Raw genomic sequence first — 15,064 nt, forward strand, 5'->3', positions numbered from 1 at the left:
TTTGGTAATTAAATATTTTTATTTGGTTGCTTTTTGTTTGTGAATGTATAAATATTAAAATATAGACATTAGTATGTTTTAATTCAATCGAACATAGCTAAAACCACATTACGCTGCCAGCATATTTAATTTTCAATATGAATGACCAACATTTTTTGAAGAAAAATATACGGCAGATACCAGGGGGACATATCATATGAACTTTTTAATGTGAAAAAAAGATAAAATTAACTGATGCGAAAAAAGGGCTCTGCATATAATGAAGCCTTGTTCAATTGAAAAATTAAAACATTACAAAGTCTATAATTTATAATAGTTTTATATGTTTGGTGGTACATTTTGACTTTAAGCATATCCATCTAGATACAAGTTCCATTTCTTTCGATTGTATGCCCTTTAAGTGTAAGTTTAGTGTTGGCGTAAGTCTTAAGTGCTTTTTTTTGGTTCTATTTACCTAAATTAATCTGGTGAACCAAATGAATCACCTAGTATATCCTGATCTTGCCCGAAAAACGGTTTGCCTTCCCCTTGTATGGGGTTGTTTGGGTTATACCATTATATACCACTTTAATGCTTTAAATTCTGTTGGTTTGTGCCCAGACTTGATTAGGAGATTGTGAAAACCAGACACAAATGTGGGTATTAAAAAGTATACATATAGGTATGTAATTTTTGAAAAATATGTTGATTTTCAAATTAGATAATTACATCTGTGCTCTTAGTAAGTTCAGTTTAATTATTTATTAACAGAAAAGTCAGCTCTTGCCAATATTGGTTTGTTTTTTTCATGATACACACACACAGGGCGTACAGTTTTACAAACTATCAATTTTACTGAAACACATACCAAACAAGTTTAAGGCCGCTTAGATAAAATCCTGCAGCACAATTGGACTAAGACATGACAGAAAAAGGACAGATAGGAAGAGTTGTTAACAATCTACCGTGACGTATTTCTGACATCACACAGCACATAAAAAATCACTTCATTAGAAATTGAATTAGGGGACATAAACAAACTACTTCAGAGAAAATTAAGATGTAACAATATCTCTTTGGCTTACAAAAGATCTGGATATTTTTCCCAGATCTTATCGAACCCTGGATAGTCCTTTCCAACTGTTTTCATCTTTTCGTCAATTTCTCGACTCTGCTCCTCCGACAACGTATTCCTCCAATCACCTACCACCCCCTTCCTCATAAATTTTAGGTCCTTGGGAGCAATAGTGATGCACTGAAGACGAAGAGAGATTGTTAACTGCATGTTGTCGACTTTACTATTTTTGGCTGTTAAGGTTTAAGCACATATTTTTATAGAACTCACATATTTCAATGGATTAGACTTCATTGCTTTGAAAGAAGAGTTCTTAATGACGTTTTCTAAAACCCCTTCACGCTTGATTGAATCTGACCATTTCGGGCCCAAGAAGTCGGCTAGCTTTTCAATTTCCCTGACATACAAGACTTTAGGTAATTTAAAAACTCTAGAGCATAAATTAACGGAAAGAATTGAGACTACATAACCTCAATTCCTACCTGTCATGTGTTAGGCATATTAGGCTTTGCATTTTGCCTGCTGGAGAAAACGCTAATAAATGCTTACTCTTTATGACAAAAAATCACGCAGATTTTAACAGTTCTATAGAAAATAATATGGAGTAAACTATTCGGTCATAACCAACGTACATTTTGGGGTCATTTTTCATGTCTTCGTAAAGCATGAAATGAACATCTTTCTCCCTCAAGCTTTTCTCGTGCCATCTTGGCACCATCACGAAGTAATCACCCCAATCAACTCTGCCCTGCATGAAAATCTTAAAGTAATCGTCGAACTTCCCACCTTCATACTTGTACAAATTATGAAAGTCATGCGTGGCGTGGAAAAATGAAACAACGCAATCTTTCGGGTTACGTGCTGTGAAAATATAAACCAACGTCAATGTAAAGGTTAAACTACAAGGTAAATGAAAAACACAAGAATTAGTAAAAAACGGCGTAAACGTTGAGAGGGGCTGTATAGGCTGAACGAAAGTTAAAACCACCAATGTAAAACACTTTTACACAGCTTTTCGTTCAGCCACTTTTTCACAATCTGAACGAAAGTTAAAAATCACCAATGTAAAACACTTTTACACATTTTCAGTTAACATGATATTTTAAATGAATATTATACGGCAGCATATACATTTCTTTTGTCTGTTTAGATTTTAAACAGTTTTCCATAACCTCACCTACGAAAATGCATTTGACTCCTTCTTTGTGCTTAATCATTCGGTCGTCCAAGTGAGTTTTAATAACCCTGGGAGGTTTAAACTCTTGCACCTTGTCCCCGCCAACTAATTCTATAAAGGGGTAGTGGAAATTGAGGTTATCGTCGCTACCGATCATTTTGCCTCCATGCTCGATGAGGTACAGTATATTTAGCATCCATGTTGTGCCACACTTGGGATAGGTGACCACAAAAATGTCGGACGAATCAGGCTCGTAGGCTAGAGCAGAGTCGAATATCTCTTGCGTGCAACCAGGGATCAAGGGATAGCCCTCGGGAAATAGCGGGTGCTCGAGGTAGCTATAGACTGGTTTCGGTTTTTCTGAGATGCTAGCAGACATATTGTTTAACCATTTACTCTTTCTACGTTAAAACTAGGTTATTATGGTTTGTTAATTGGAAACTCCACGAAATAACTAGTTTAATCGTTCGCACGCGCAAGCTACAAAATTTCATCAGCTTTGCTATGACTAAGCGAGCATTCAAAATCAGCACCTTACTATTTCGCATATTTTAGGTGTCCAAAATTACTGTTTCCATTTTACATATTTTTTAAATATTTCTCAACAGTAATCGTCTTTGACTCGCGGTTTATAAAGTCGTGTTAATACTGTCAAATAGTTCTGTAACATTTCTTTTTGATTTTCTCTAAAAAGGAGTATGTGAAAGGAAAATTAAAAAAGTCTCGTCTAACAGAGTGTTCCATCTGCCCCCAACCTGCTATATGTACTGATTCAAAACGGCGCTGACTGAAACTTGAAACTAAATTCGAACCTTAAATTTAATGTTTCGAATGCTGTGCGTGTGTTAAGAACAGATGGTCGCAAAATAGTTTCCAACTAAATGTTCTGCACTGTACTTACCTCACACGATCAAGACTTTTTTAAAATTGAAATTCAATGTACTACCCATTTGATCATATTACTGAGACCTCGTCAATAAAGTATTCGTATACCTCGGCAGTTTACGTTGCATTAAGTAGAATCCTGGAAATGTAAATGGTAGTAAGTCACCCTTTCGTTATTCAGTAACTTTAGTGAACTGCTTCCTCAGCTGGTTTAGCTTGTGCGGCGTGACCGCAAGCAATCATTAGTCGACCAAAACTTTAAGGCTAAACTAAAGTATACAAGGCGGGCTAAAAAACAAAAAAGGCACGTTTAGGCCTAAGTAGCAGCTCTATTAGCTTACTAATCTGATTTAAAGTAATTGCGTGATTCCGTGGGATTAAATAAATAACAGAGTGGGGAAAGACGGGACGCACACATTGCCCAATATTTTCAAAATAAAAATATATGACAGTTTTAGGCAACGTTACGTCAGTAAACGGCGATTGTGTCCTCCACACAGAGCGTGAATCGCTCATACAAATGCATGGTCGGCGTGTGTTTATTTAGATCTTGTAAACGAACAGAGCCAGAAAACACGTATAGCGGTTGTTAAACCTAAACCACAAGTTAAACCAGCTGAGGGAGCAGTTTAACTAAAGGTACTGAATAACGAAATGGTGACTTACTGCCTGTTACGACCGACCCACCTCTCATCCACTCTTGTATTTTCCTCACGTGACCCAGCCACGTGGTTTTGATAGGCTCTTTTTTGTGTGCTACGCGCGATCGGCAGCTGCCAGTAAGCTTATCATTTTTTATGTATATTATTAACTATTACTGCATTGTGTATTTGTAAACGCCTAATTTCTTGCATATGTAACCATTATCTACTTTCTGCTTCTATTTGTATAAGTGCTTTAACTTTCGATAATCACATTGTTCACACACACACTGTTCATACGCATAACATACAAAACAATTCACTCCGTCAATACATAAAGGGGAAAAGTAATGAATGTGTGCATTATCGAGTTGAAAAGGTGTACTACAACAAAGTAAGGTCCCCCGGGATCCTACATAATTATCGAAAATAGCACTATCGTGCATTAGCATTGCAACAGCATTTCTGAACAAGCACCTTTCAGCACCACTTGAACAATCATCTACCTACAGCAGTAAGCTAAGCTGCCAATATGTCACAGCAGACAGATCTATCAGAATGGGTTCGCAGAAAGGAATCATTATCATTTGATGTAGAAAAATGGGAGAGCATTTTGAACAGAAGATCACATGAGGGTATAACTTCTGACCGATTGCAAATGATCAAAGACGAATTAGAGAAAAGCATGGACAAGCTGCACCACCACCTTATTCAAGGAAAGGAAATCACCAGAAATTCCGACGAACATAAAGAAGCCTGGATGAATATTCAATTCGAAATAGGTCAACTCGACAAGAAAAGACGGAAAACCTGTATTGCTCAGCAGGTGTTTTATGATGGTTCCTCTGCATCTGAGGATCTTGAGGTTGGCACAACATTACCACCCGTCAGTTTAAGAGCACTTGCATGTGGTCCCAGCATAAGTGATAAGGGTCTGAGGGAAATCGATAATCCAGCCTTCACAAGCAGCTCCATAGGTTCAAGACCTACTCCATTACCCAGGAAAAAACGTATTCAGTCACAGAGCGAACCTACACCAGCAATGGAACCGGAACATAACGACCAAATAATCTCATCCCCTCCTCTCTCACCCGTTTCGTTCAGAGCTCTACCTCTAAGTCAGACAGTCACATCACGACCAGAATACACCATACTTGATGAGACAGGAACAAGCTCCACTTGTTACAAAGATAGACCGCCACGTTCTATGCCTATGGTACATAAAGCAACTGAACAACCTTACCAGGATTCAGTCACGAACCTCACTACATTGTTACAGAGGCAATTCAACTTGCCTAAAGTGGAGATGGTCACATTTAGCGGAGACCCGTTACAATTCCACCGATTCAAAACTGCGTTTGAGGAAGATGTGGCCAAAGCACTACCCAACAATCATTCACAGCAGCTGAGTTATCTAGGTCATATGTGCACTGGTCAAGCATATAAAGCTATTGAACCGTATCTGTCGGTTAGGCCGGCTAAAGCAGCTTTGCATCAAGCACTTAATAAACTGTATAAGATCTACGGCAGAGAAGATAAAATTGTGGATGCCCACATCCAACCATTACTGTATGGCTCCCAGCTAAGGCATGAATCAAGAACATTAAGAGAATTTGCAAGTGGAATGGAGAACTGCCAAGTCATTCTTCGGTCACTCAACTACGAGCACTTGCTTAATTCAAGAGACACCGTATCAAAACTACTACTAAGACTGCCAACATTCATGCAGCATGAATTCCACAAAAGCTTTGCTTATACTGCTCACAGCGGGAAAACTGTTGCATTTTCAGATATGATAGACTTTATTTATTACCATGCAGACATGTGTGAGGATTTCATGGGAAAAGCTATTGCCTCTAAATCGAGAGAGACGAAAGGAAGAAGGACATACGTCACTGCGGTTAGCAATCGACCGTCTGTATTTACTACGCAGGAAACTAAGAGAGATACAACAATAGTAAAATCAATGAAGCATCGCGCATGTTTACTGTGCAAGCAAGACCATGGGCTGTGGCAGTGTGATTCATTTAGAAAGCTTAATGCAATGCAGAGATGGGAAGTTGCGACTCAGAAAAATGTAGCCATGGGCCAGAGAGTCAAATTCTGTACTAACTGTTTAAATCCTAGACATACTTCACTTCAGTGCATGTCAGAGCAGGGCTGTAAGCAATGCGGCCAAAGACACAACACCCTTTTACATCGACAACAATACATGGCACCCACCGCAGCAGCACTAGGAAAAACCGATAGCACTTCAGCAACGGTTACAGCAACTACATCCTTACTAACAAAGGAAAATCGTGTACGTCTAAAGGTGGTGCCAGTTCAAGTTTGGGGAGACAATCAAAGCAAATCTGTCCAAACCTATGCATTCCTGGATGAAGGATCAGAACTTACCTTTTGCACAGTACAACTTATGAAAAGGTTAGGCTTAAAGGGTCAACCTACCCAGCAAACACTGTCTGGAATTAACTGTTCAGCAACACAATCTGGATATAAACTGTCCATGTTTGTTCGAGGTCTCTTCGAACCGAAATCTTTTCATCTCGCTGATATAATGGCCGTTTCCAGTCTACCCAAACTAAAAGACAGCATTCCTTGCAACGAAGATGTGGCAAAGTATAGGCATCTGAAGAAGCTTTCATTTCCACGAGTCGGATCAGGAGAGGTCGAGCTGCTTATCGGAGCAAACATGTACGAGGCCCTACACATCAATGGAGTCCGGAGTGGTCGGCAAGGAGAACCACAAGCAATTCACACCAGCCTGGGATGGGCACTCTTTGGGGTAGACAGATCCGTGAGAAATCAAGACAACCAAAGTTTTATCAACTGCTGTTTGAAAGAGAATGCCAACCTGCATCATCAGATGTTGCAGATGTTTGATAGAGAGTTCATCGAGGAACATCCGGAAGCTCCTGCATATTCCGTCGAAGACAGAAGAGCTCTGAAGATTATGGAAAACACAGTCCAGAAGAAAGATGGACATTATAGTATCGGATTGCCATGGAAGGAAGACAAAGTGACTTTACCAAACAACCGCATCATGGCGGAAAGACGGCCCTATTACTTGAAAAAGAAATTGCAACGTGATACAAAGCTTTACGCTCAGTATAAAGATAAGGTCAATGAGTACCTGACCATGGGATGGGACGAACCAGTATCCGATTCAATGAAAACAACCTGGAACAGATGGATAGAGGAACTGCCAACTCTTGAGAAAATCAAAATACAGAGAACATATATATTGTCTGCCGAAAAAGCAACTTACGAATTACATTGTTTTTCAGATGCTAGTGAATTAGGTTATGGAGCAGTCTGCTACCTACGTGCATCAGTGAGTGGAAATTGGAAATCTGCCTTTGTGATGGGAAAATCCCGAGTTTCACCTTCAAAACCCGTCACCATACCAAGAATGGAACTCACTGCAGCAGTTGCCGCTGTGAGGTTGTCACAAACCATTCTTCGAGAGCTAGAGTTCAAAATCAATAAGGTTACATACTGGTCGGACTCTACTTCGGTTCTTCAATATATCAACAATGAATCGAAAAGGTTCAAGACATACATCGCTAATCGAATCTCCCTCATTCATCAAGCAACCAAGCCAGAGCAATGGCGCCACGTCGGAACCAAAATAAACCCTGCAGACATTGCATCACGAGGCTTAATGCCAGCCCATTTAGACAAAGCCGACTTGTGGTTCCACGGACCACACTTCCTGAGACAGCCCGAGTCGCTCTGGGCTATTCAACCTACAATACTGTCTTCACGCTGTGATGATGACCCAGAAATTAGAAGATCAGTTGTAAAGACCGTAAACCTTGTGCAAGAATTATCTAACAAACAGAACAAGCTGCTACATCATTACTCATCATTTAAGAAGCTCCAACGAGCCACAGCATGGCTCACACAATACAAGTCTTACATGATTGATAAATATCTAAGAAACAAAGAGATTGCTATCAAAGAGCGATTTCTCTCACCAAGTCAGATTCAGAGATCAACTATGGATATCATCCGGATGGTTCAACAGGAGGCATTCCCTGATCTCATCAAGAGTATTCCGAAGCTGGAGTACGGAGGTCAGGCTACCTCTTTTCTTACAACAAACACAAAGTTGTACAAAAGCGATACATTGTACAGACTACGACCGTTCCTCTACCAAGGAATCATAAGAGTGGGAGGTCGAATTCAGAGATCGCCCTTGCCGTTTGAAACCAAGCACCAGATATTGCTGCCATATAGACACCATATTACTGATATCATTATTATGCAACACCACTTGCAGCAAGGTCACTGTGGGACCTTACAGGTTCTAGCTGCAACCCGAGAAAAATATTGGATCATCAAAGGACATTCAGCTGTTAAGAGGGCCTTAAAAGACTGCAGGATCTGTCGATTCTGGAATTCTAAAGTGAGCAATCAAATGATGGCCCCTCTGCCAGTGGATCGAGTTACTCCGGGAACACGCCCATTTACTTCTGTTGGTATAGACTACATGGGCCCATTGTTAGTTAAGGCGGGAAGAAGCCATGTTAAAAGATTTGGTTGTATTTTCACCTGCATGGCCACTCGTGCAGTCCACATTGAAATAGCATATTCCCTTGAAACTAGCTCCTTTATTTCTTGTTTCAGACGCTTCATTAACCGTCGAGGAAGCCCAGCAACTGTTCGCAGCGACAATGGCACCAACTTTGTTGGTGCAGAAAGAGAACTCCGAGAAGGACTACAGCGACTAAATCAGAATCAGATCACCAACTCCATGACGAATGAAAACATAAAGTGGATCTTCAATCCACCTGCTGCTAGCCACCAAGGTGGCATCTGGGAGAGGATTATACGCTCTGTACGCAAGATTATGAGACATTTGTCGAGCGAACGCATCCTGAATGATGAACAACTACACACACTTCTGACCGAGATTGAAAGAATACTGAATGACCGCCCACTAACACCAGTCAGTACAAATCCAGACGACTTCGAAGCATTAACACCCAGCTCCATTCTGCTGGGACGACTTGATTCATCGTTGGCTCCTGATCAGTTCATAAAGGCGGATGGATATAAACGAAGCTGGAGGGTGGTCCAGTGGCTCGCTGATCAGTTCTGGCAAAGATGGATGAGAGAATACCTTCCATTATTGCAGTCCCGTCAAAAATGGCTGCACCCAAACAGGAACATTACCAAAGGAGACCTAGTACTGATCGTGAACGAGCACACGAGACGTGGATCATGGCCGAAGGGCCTAATTGAACAAACTTTTCCGGATGCTGACGGTCTTGTACGACGAGTGACAGTACGTACAGCGAACAATACTTTAGACCGAGATGTAAGGAAGATATGCCTTTTGGAGGAGGCATGACTGGCTGATGCTCACAGCCAGGAATCATGATTTTAAAAAAACTTCTTTTTCTGTTTATTTGTGCCTGTGTCGTTCGTTTTATTCTTTTATAAATAATGCCTTTTCCCCAGTCATTATTTAGGGGCCGGTATGTTACGACCGACCCACCTCTCATCCACTCTTGTATTTTCCTCACGTGACCCAGCCACGTGGTTTTGATAGGCTCTTTTTTGTGTGCTACGCGCGATCGGCAGCTGCCAGTAAGCTTATCATTTTTTATGTATATTATTAACTATTACTGCATTGTGTATTTGTAAACGCCTAATTTCTTGCATATGTAACCATTATCTACTTTCTGCTTCTATTTGTATAAGTGCTTTAACTTTCGATAATCACATTGTTCACACACACACTGTTCATACGCATAACATACAAAACAATTCACTCCGTCAATACATAAAGGGGAAAAGTAATGAATGTGTGCATTATCGAGTTGAAAAGGTGTACTACAACAAAGTAAGGTCCCCCGGGATCCTACACTGCCATTCACATTTCTAGGATTCTATTTTATGCAACGTAAATTGCCAAGATGTGCAAATACCCTATTTGACCAAATTTCTAAAACGATTCCTTCCAAATTGGGAGAAAACACATTTTAATCACATATCTTTCATAAAATAGTAAATAACTAAGTAGGTTTCTCACCAAAAATGTTGTTTGTAATTAGTTGCTTAGAACTGTTTGTACTAATTTAACTGCTCCTTCTCAACTGTCTAGAGGTCATTGCTTTTAATAGAAATAGTTTTTCCCGCTATTTTTTTAAAATGTATGTTCAGAAAAGCACTCTTTGAGAAAAGGTTATAACAGATCGACAGGTAGTCTGTAGTTTATATTACCTTTAGCACAGGGCTATGCTATTTTGTTTGTGATAATGTGACTGGCACAGTGATTAGCGCGCCTGCCATTTATAGGTTGTTTTAATCTGTAGTTAAAGTACGATTTTCTTGGTGAAATCTTGTAGAACTTCTTGCAGAATGTTCACAAACCAATATACATCAATGAACCTTGTGTATAGAGGTACTGGTCCAACCCTGATTGCATTTGGTTTGCGAACATCACATATAACATGTCGCTCCATTAACTTACTATACACCTGTGATAAGAAACCTAATTAGATAATCACAGTGATGAGTTGAAGGGGGAACTTCTATACATGCACATGCTACTAGAAACCTAGTATTTCAATACATGCAATCAAACTCAGATTTTTTGAAGGAATGAATGTAACTTGTTTTATCCTCGCAAGCCAGCTTACGAGTTACCATTTGTGTTACTTTTTGGGTGATTATTTTTTGGGATTTTTTCTTTTTTTTATGTATGGCTGTCGGCTGATAGTTTGGACAACCCATTGGTGACCACTAGGTTGGAGCAATTGCCGTTAAGTGTCTTGTCCAAGCCTTGAGCCCATTGTTATGGCTTGTAATATTTAGTGTAGCATCTTGTAATATTTAGTGTAGCAGTTCTTACTTCTGAAGCTGTATACTTGAGCTTCAGTGTCAACTGGCAACCTCTTTGTTCAGGATCCTTAGGTGTTATGATCTCAATGTACTTGCTCACTTTGGATAGAAGCAAATGTTCAAGATATCTGTGGTTAAAAGTTTTAGTTAGTCCACTACTTTTTGTTCCTGTTGACTTTTAATTTACTGTAATGGAGTAAAATGATTATTTTTTATTAATATTTATACTAAAATCACTAAATCAGTCAAAAAATCCTACCCAGTTAGTAAGATGCTCTTTTCTCTTATCTCTCTCATATTTGTTTTGTCAAAAATAGCCAAAGAAGCTCGTAACACACAAAGTCCAAGAGAATTAGGGTATGATATTCTGTAGCCGTTGATTCCAGGAGATAAATCTAGTTCATTTGTCATGTCCAACCTGGTAGATGCGTTGTGACCCCACCAACCTGGTAACATAGTTAAATTTGTTTGATGAAATGGTTGTGTTTTTCTTGTTGGTATTATTCTTTTGTAGAATTTTATACATGAGAACTAAAGGAAATACGACTAAACAATAAAACCCAATCATACGTTTCGGAAACTAGAATACGTTTCGGAAACTAGAATACGTTTCGGAAACTAGAATTTTTGTACTTTGCCTGGGTAATTAAAAAAAGTGTACACATTTATTTTTATAAATTCATGTGATTACTGAGACTTATAAGGTTCCTTTTAATTATTTATTTTAAGTAACTTGCCAATAAATTTTGGTCTCTCATTGTTCTCATGTTTTCGATGCATGAATGCACTTCCAACAGCACCCACACCACTGTTGATATATTTGTAATTGCACCAACAAGCAAAATCAACTTCCCAGTCATGTAACTTCAACTCCACATTGCCAACAGCATGGGCAAGATCATAACCAACCTGTATAAATGGAATCATTTAATTTGATTTTATATGCATTTCAATAAATTAATACCATTATTATCAATTTGTTAACCTGTTGTAATGGCATAAACAGTTTTGAAATTTTTGTTAAGGCTATTTCGATATCGTAACTGATGGTGGTCCTGAGGTATCTCAATATTTGAATACAAAATTTTGTATTTCTTAAAATTTTATTAAAACATGATTTAACTAAGAACTCTCATGTTATAATGATTGCTTTTTCAGAGTAATCACATTAACTTACCATGCAGCCTTTTGCTTGGGCAGCTTTGGTTATAACTTCCATATCAAACAGTTGGCCAGTGTAGTATTGAATTCCAGGCAAAAGTACAAGTGCAATGCTGTCACCTTGTTTTTCAATAACATCTAATATATCAGCTGTTCTCAAAATGTCTTCATTCTGTTTAAAAGTTATTAACCCAAAAATATGTTTATTACTAAATAACCTTTAAATTTAGTTTTACCCTATTATAAGCCTTTAATTTTGTTTTATAAATTTTATTACTATATTTGTTTAATTACTACTGATTGGTACCCTTAGATTTGCTTTCCTGAGTGGAAAATTTGTTTAAACTTATTGCTTTTGATGTCATGTTTATTTCATTTTTGGTTGTGTCAACATGAAACACATACAGTAAGCTTGTACAGCCCACGGTTACAGACAAATAACAAAATCAATATTAATTCGGCCCATTCTTATCATGATCATGATTAGCAGTGCTGTTTACAATGTATAAATCTGCATATTCTCTCACTTCTCTTGGCTGCAGTTGAATTATGCTGTCTTCTGGTTTGAATCCACGTTGCTCTATTTGAGACTGCACGATGTAATAATCAGATGGGAAGGCTTGCTTCTCAATCAAAATTTTGTGTCTTGTTTGAGTTGGTGTGTAAAATGAAACCAATAGTAGGTGAAGGTTGACACTGAGGGTATTCATTATGGACACCTGGAACAAAATACTTTAGGTCATTACAAAAAGGAGTTATTGCTTTTGGGTCTGATTCAGAAGAAATGCTGTTTTCCCTATCTTGGTTTCAGAACATTATATTATAAGTGAAATAACGCTGGTGTAATATCTACATTAAAATGTAGTAGCGTGAGGGAAGATGGGACACCTTTCAGTCTATTTTACCGTTTTATTTGGTAGTAAACGACGAACGTTCATGATATTTAAATATATTTGGGGCAAAAGTGTCCCATCTTACCCCACACTGCTATATACGGGAATACAACTAACTTCGTCGGGAAATGCGCCGACCAACTTCGCCATTGACACGGACAATCGCTCGTCTTCTTTTGGGAATATTTTACCAGGCTCTGATCTACAGAGCGATCCCTTCTTTGCCCATCCGTCTAAATCCTACCAACAAAAAAAATGTTAATTAATAAGTGTATATGCCTATTTCACCCCGCAAAGACAGTCGTTTAAGGGTGTTAACATACACCTCATGCTTGCAATTATTATTTATCACATATTAACTGCTATTGTATGAACCAATGTAACTTGTTGATAACGTCAATAGCACACCTTTATGATATGTTGTTTCGACGTTTTTGGTTGCACACCGAGAGAATGACCGTTGAGGTAAATGATGTTGTGCGCTTCAGAAACTGTGAAGTTAACACATATTTAAATAACACCAACACTAATTTTATCTTTACACTAACGGAAGTAATATTAACGAGACATATGACAACTAGGATATAACAAAGAAAAGTCAAAACACGATGTACTTAAATGTTGAAACGTCCATCTTTATCTGGACATTTTATATATTTACTAGGGTGAGGGAAGGTGGGACACCTTTTCACTCTATTTTCTTGTCTTGTTCTGTTTAGTAGTAAACAAAGAAGAATGAAAGAAATATAAACCGTACTCTCCCGACTTCCATAGACCGCTGTTAATTGTTTAAAACACGATTAGGATAATTCGATATTATATGTGCTGAATGTGTCCCATCTCCCCCCCCCACCCCACCCTTCTAAATACAATGCTTCCTGAAATAAAACTGTAAACAATACTCTATGGGAGTCTGTGCGAAATTCGCGCTTAGTGTTTAATGCTATGTATTATAATGTTCTTGTCTAAAACGCGCACAATTATCCTACTACAATGCATACAAGTTTAATACTGCTCGAATTAAACATATTACCTTCGTCGTTCATCATACTTGGCAAGATAAAATCATCTCTTAAATGAGCTATCTTATCCTGCTCATCCAGAAATTTGGCGAATTCTTCATCTGTAGTTTGCACTCCGTGTTGCTGAGCCAACTCGGTTAGAACTTCGTTTGGATTTCTGCTGCTGTTCATGATCGTGTAGTTAATTTAACGCACCCTCACGATATAGTTGTCTAGGGTATAGGCTACTGGTGCAAACGGAAACGTATGTTCAAAACTATCTTTACAGTCAGGATACAAGCATACCGACGAAGAAGTAACAATAGCAACCTTTCATTACGTTCTGTTATAAGAATACAACGGAATTTATGATTGTTTAGTTTTCACTAAACGAGAAGTTAACCTACATGATAATTGGAACTGAAATAAGTTTGTTTAAATTAATGTGCAGCTAGTTATTTCTAACTGAGCTGATTTTACAAGATATGTCTATGCCATACATTTGAACTATCTTCTAGACATCGTAAAAATAAGATTATTGCTACGTTCTTTCAATTGCAGGTCGCATTTAACCTTTAAGTAACATAAATCGCTCTAGGGCAAATATTTTAAGTGAAGACACTTTAGGTGCCATTTTAGAAATATATTAGGGTGGGGGAAGATGGGGGCCCCTTCAGTACTTATAATGTCCAAATAATCTGATCGTGTTTTAAACAATTAACAACGGCCTGTGGGAGTCGTGAGAATACGGTTTTATTATTCTTTGAATGTTCTTTATTTACTACTAAATAGGACGAGAAAATAGAATGCAAAAATGGCCCATCTTCCCCCACCGAACTATATATGTACTAACGACTAACGCAATGCTGTTTGATTTAACCCTTTAGGCAACTTGTGTTATTACGTTACCTGCAAGTTTCCTATGAAAGACGATTTGTCGTTACAAGAAAGTTCGTGCCAAAATGGTGTTAAAGTTGCCTATGTCGGTACGTTTTTTTTTGCAAAGTTCTTTTGTAGCTTCGTTCAACGATTTTTTACATCATAGTTAACACAACACTTTTGCAGTTTATGTTATTCGTTTATGAAATGTGCTACCTTTTCCTTTTAAATATGTGCTACGAGTACATGGTCCAACAATACGTATATTTCACAGGGAAGGCATAAAAACAACCTGTCCCGTCTTGTGCTTGAGCAGTCAACCGGGCACTTTCGGTTAATTCATGAAAAACACCTTGTGCCGTCTTGTTTTCGGGCACTCCACGGGAACTTGTGGTTAACGCATAAAAAAACCTTGACCTGCTGTCTTGTGCGTGGGCAGTCAACCGGGAACTTGCGGTTGATAATGTTTTTCTGTCACTAACTTATGAAGTATAACAAAGTAGTTTAAGAGCAACACG

At 38.4% G+C, this 15,064-nt stretch overlaps 3 protein-coding genes across 3 annotated transcripts; 1 reads left to right on the forward strand and 2 right to left on the reverse strand.

The window, feature by feature from the left end:
* Positions 1-722: 722 nt before the first annotated feature.
* On the reverse strand, positions 723-3,631 carry LOC149726977 (sulfotransferase 1C2-like). Its single transcript, XM_089889910.1, has 4 exons — positions 2,232-3,631; positions 1,687-1,915; positions 1,325-1,451; positions 723-1,234 (listed from the first exon to the last, which is right to left on the reverse strand). Exons 1-4 carry the CDS (start codon positions 2,608-2,610, stop codon positions 1,061-1,063), a joined length of 909 nt encoding a protein of 302 aa, XP_089746036.1. The 5' UTR covers positions 2,611-3,631; the 3' UTR covers positions 723-1,060.
* A 658-nt stretch (positions 3,632-4,289) lies between these two features.
* On the forward strand, positions 4,290-9,116 carry LOC149726978 (uncharacterized). Its single transcript, XM_089890373.1, has one exon. The coding sequence runs from the start codon at positions 4,290-4,292 to the stop codon at positions 9,114-9,116; it is 4,827 nt and encodes a 1,608-aa protein (XP_089746499.1).
* A 788-nt stretch (positions 9,117-9,904) lies between these two features.
* LOC149726979 (kynureninase-like) lies at positions 9,905-14,022 on the reverse strand. The gene is made up of 9 exons (XM_089889901.1): positions 13,700-14,022; positions 13,075-13,157; positions 12,784-12,906; positions 12,301-12,492; positions 11,790-11,945; positions 11,350-11,521; positions 10,872-11,058; positions 10,623-10,740; positions 9,905-10,248 (listed from the first exon to the last, which is right to left on the reverse strand). Exons 1-9 carry the CDS (start codon positions 13,857-13,859, stop codon positions 10,084-10,086), a joined length of 1,356 nt encoding a protein of 451 aa, XP_089746027.1. The 5' UTR covers positions 13,860-14,022; the 3' UTR covers positions 9,905-10,083.
* Positions 14,023-15,064: the final 1,042 nt, after the last annotated feature.

This window comes from Ciona robusta, chromosome 12 (assembly GCF_009617815.1).
Source record: "Ciona robusta chromosome 12, ASM961781v2".
In the NCBI taxonomy this organism is placed as follows: domain Eukaryota; kingdom Metazoa; phylum Chordata; class Ascidiacea; order Phlebobranchia; family Cionidae; genus Ciona; species Ciona robusta.

Excerpts from the sequence above, each read along its gene's own strand:
- LOC149726977 (XM_089889910.1), bottom strand. The coding sequence starts at position 2,610 with ATGTCTGCTAGCATCTCAGAAAAACCGAAACCAGTCTATAGCTACCTC. Across the intron at positions 1,916-2,231 it reads AGTCAAATGCATTTTCGTAG|CACGTAACCCGAAAGATTGC; the intron begins GTGAGGTTATGG and ends ATATTTTCACAG. Across the intron at positions 1,452-1,686 it reads ATGAAAAATGACCCCAAAAT|GGAAATTGAAAAGCTAGCCG; the intron begins GTACGTTGGTTA and ends CTTGTATGTCAG.
- LOC149726978 (XM_089890373.1), top strand. The coding sequence starts at position 4,290 with ATGTCACAGCAGACAGATCTATCAGAATGGGTTCGCAGAAAGGAATCA.
- LOC149726979 (XM_089889901.1), bottom strand. The coding sequence starts at position 13,859 with ATGAACAGCAGCAGAAATCCAAACGAAGTTCTAACCGAGTTGGCTCAG. Across the intron at positions 13,158-13,699 it reads AAGTATGATGAACGACGAAG|TTTCTGAAGCGCACAACATC; the intron begins GTAATATGTTTA and ends TTAACTTCACAG. Across the intron at positions 10,249-10,622 it reads TCAAGTATACAGCTTCAGAA|GTGTATAGTAAGTTAATGGA; the intron begins GTAAGAACTGCT and ends TTCTTATCACAG.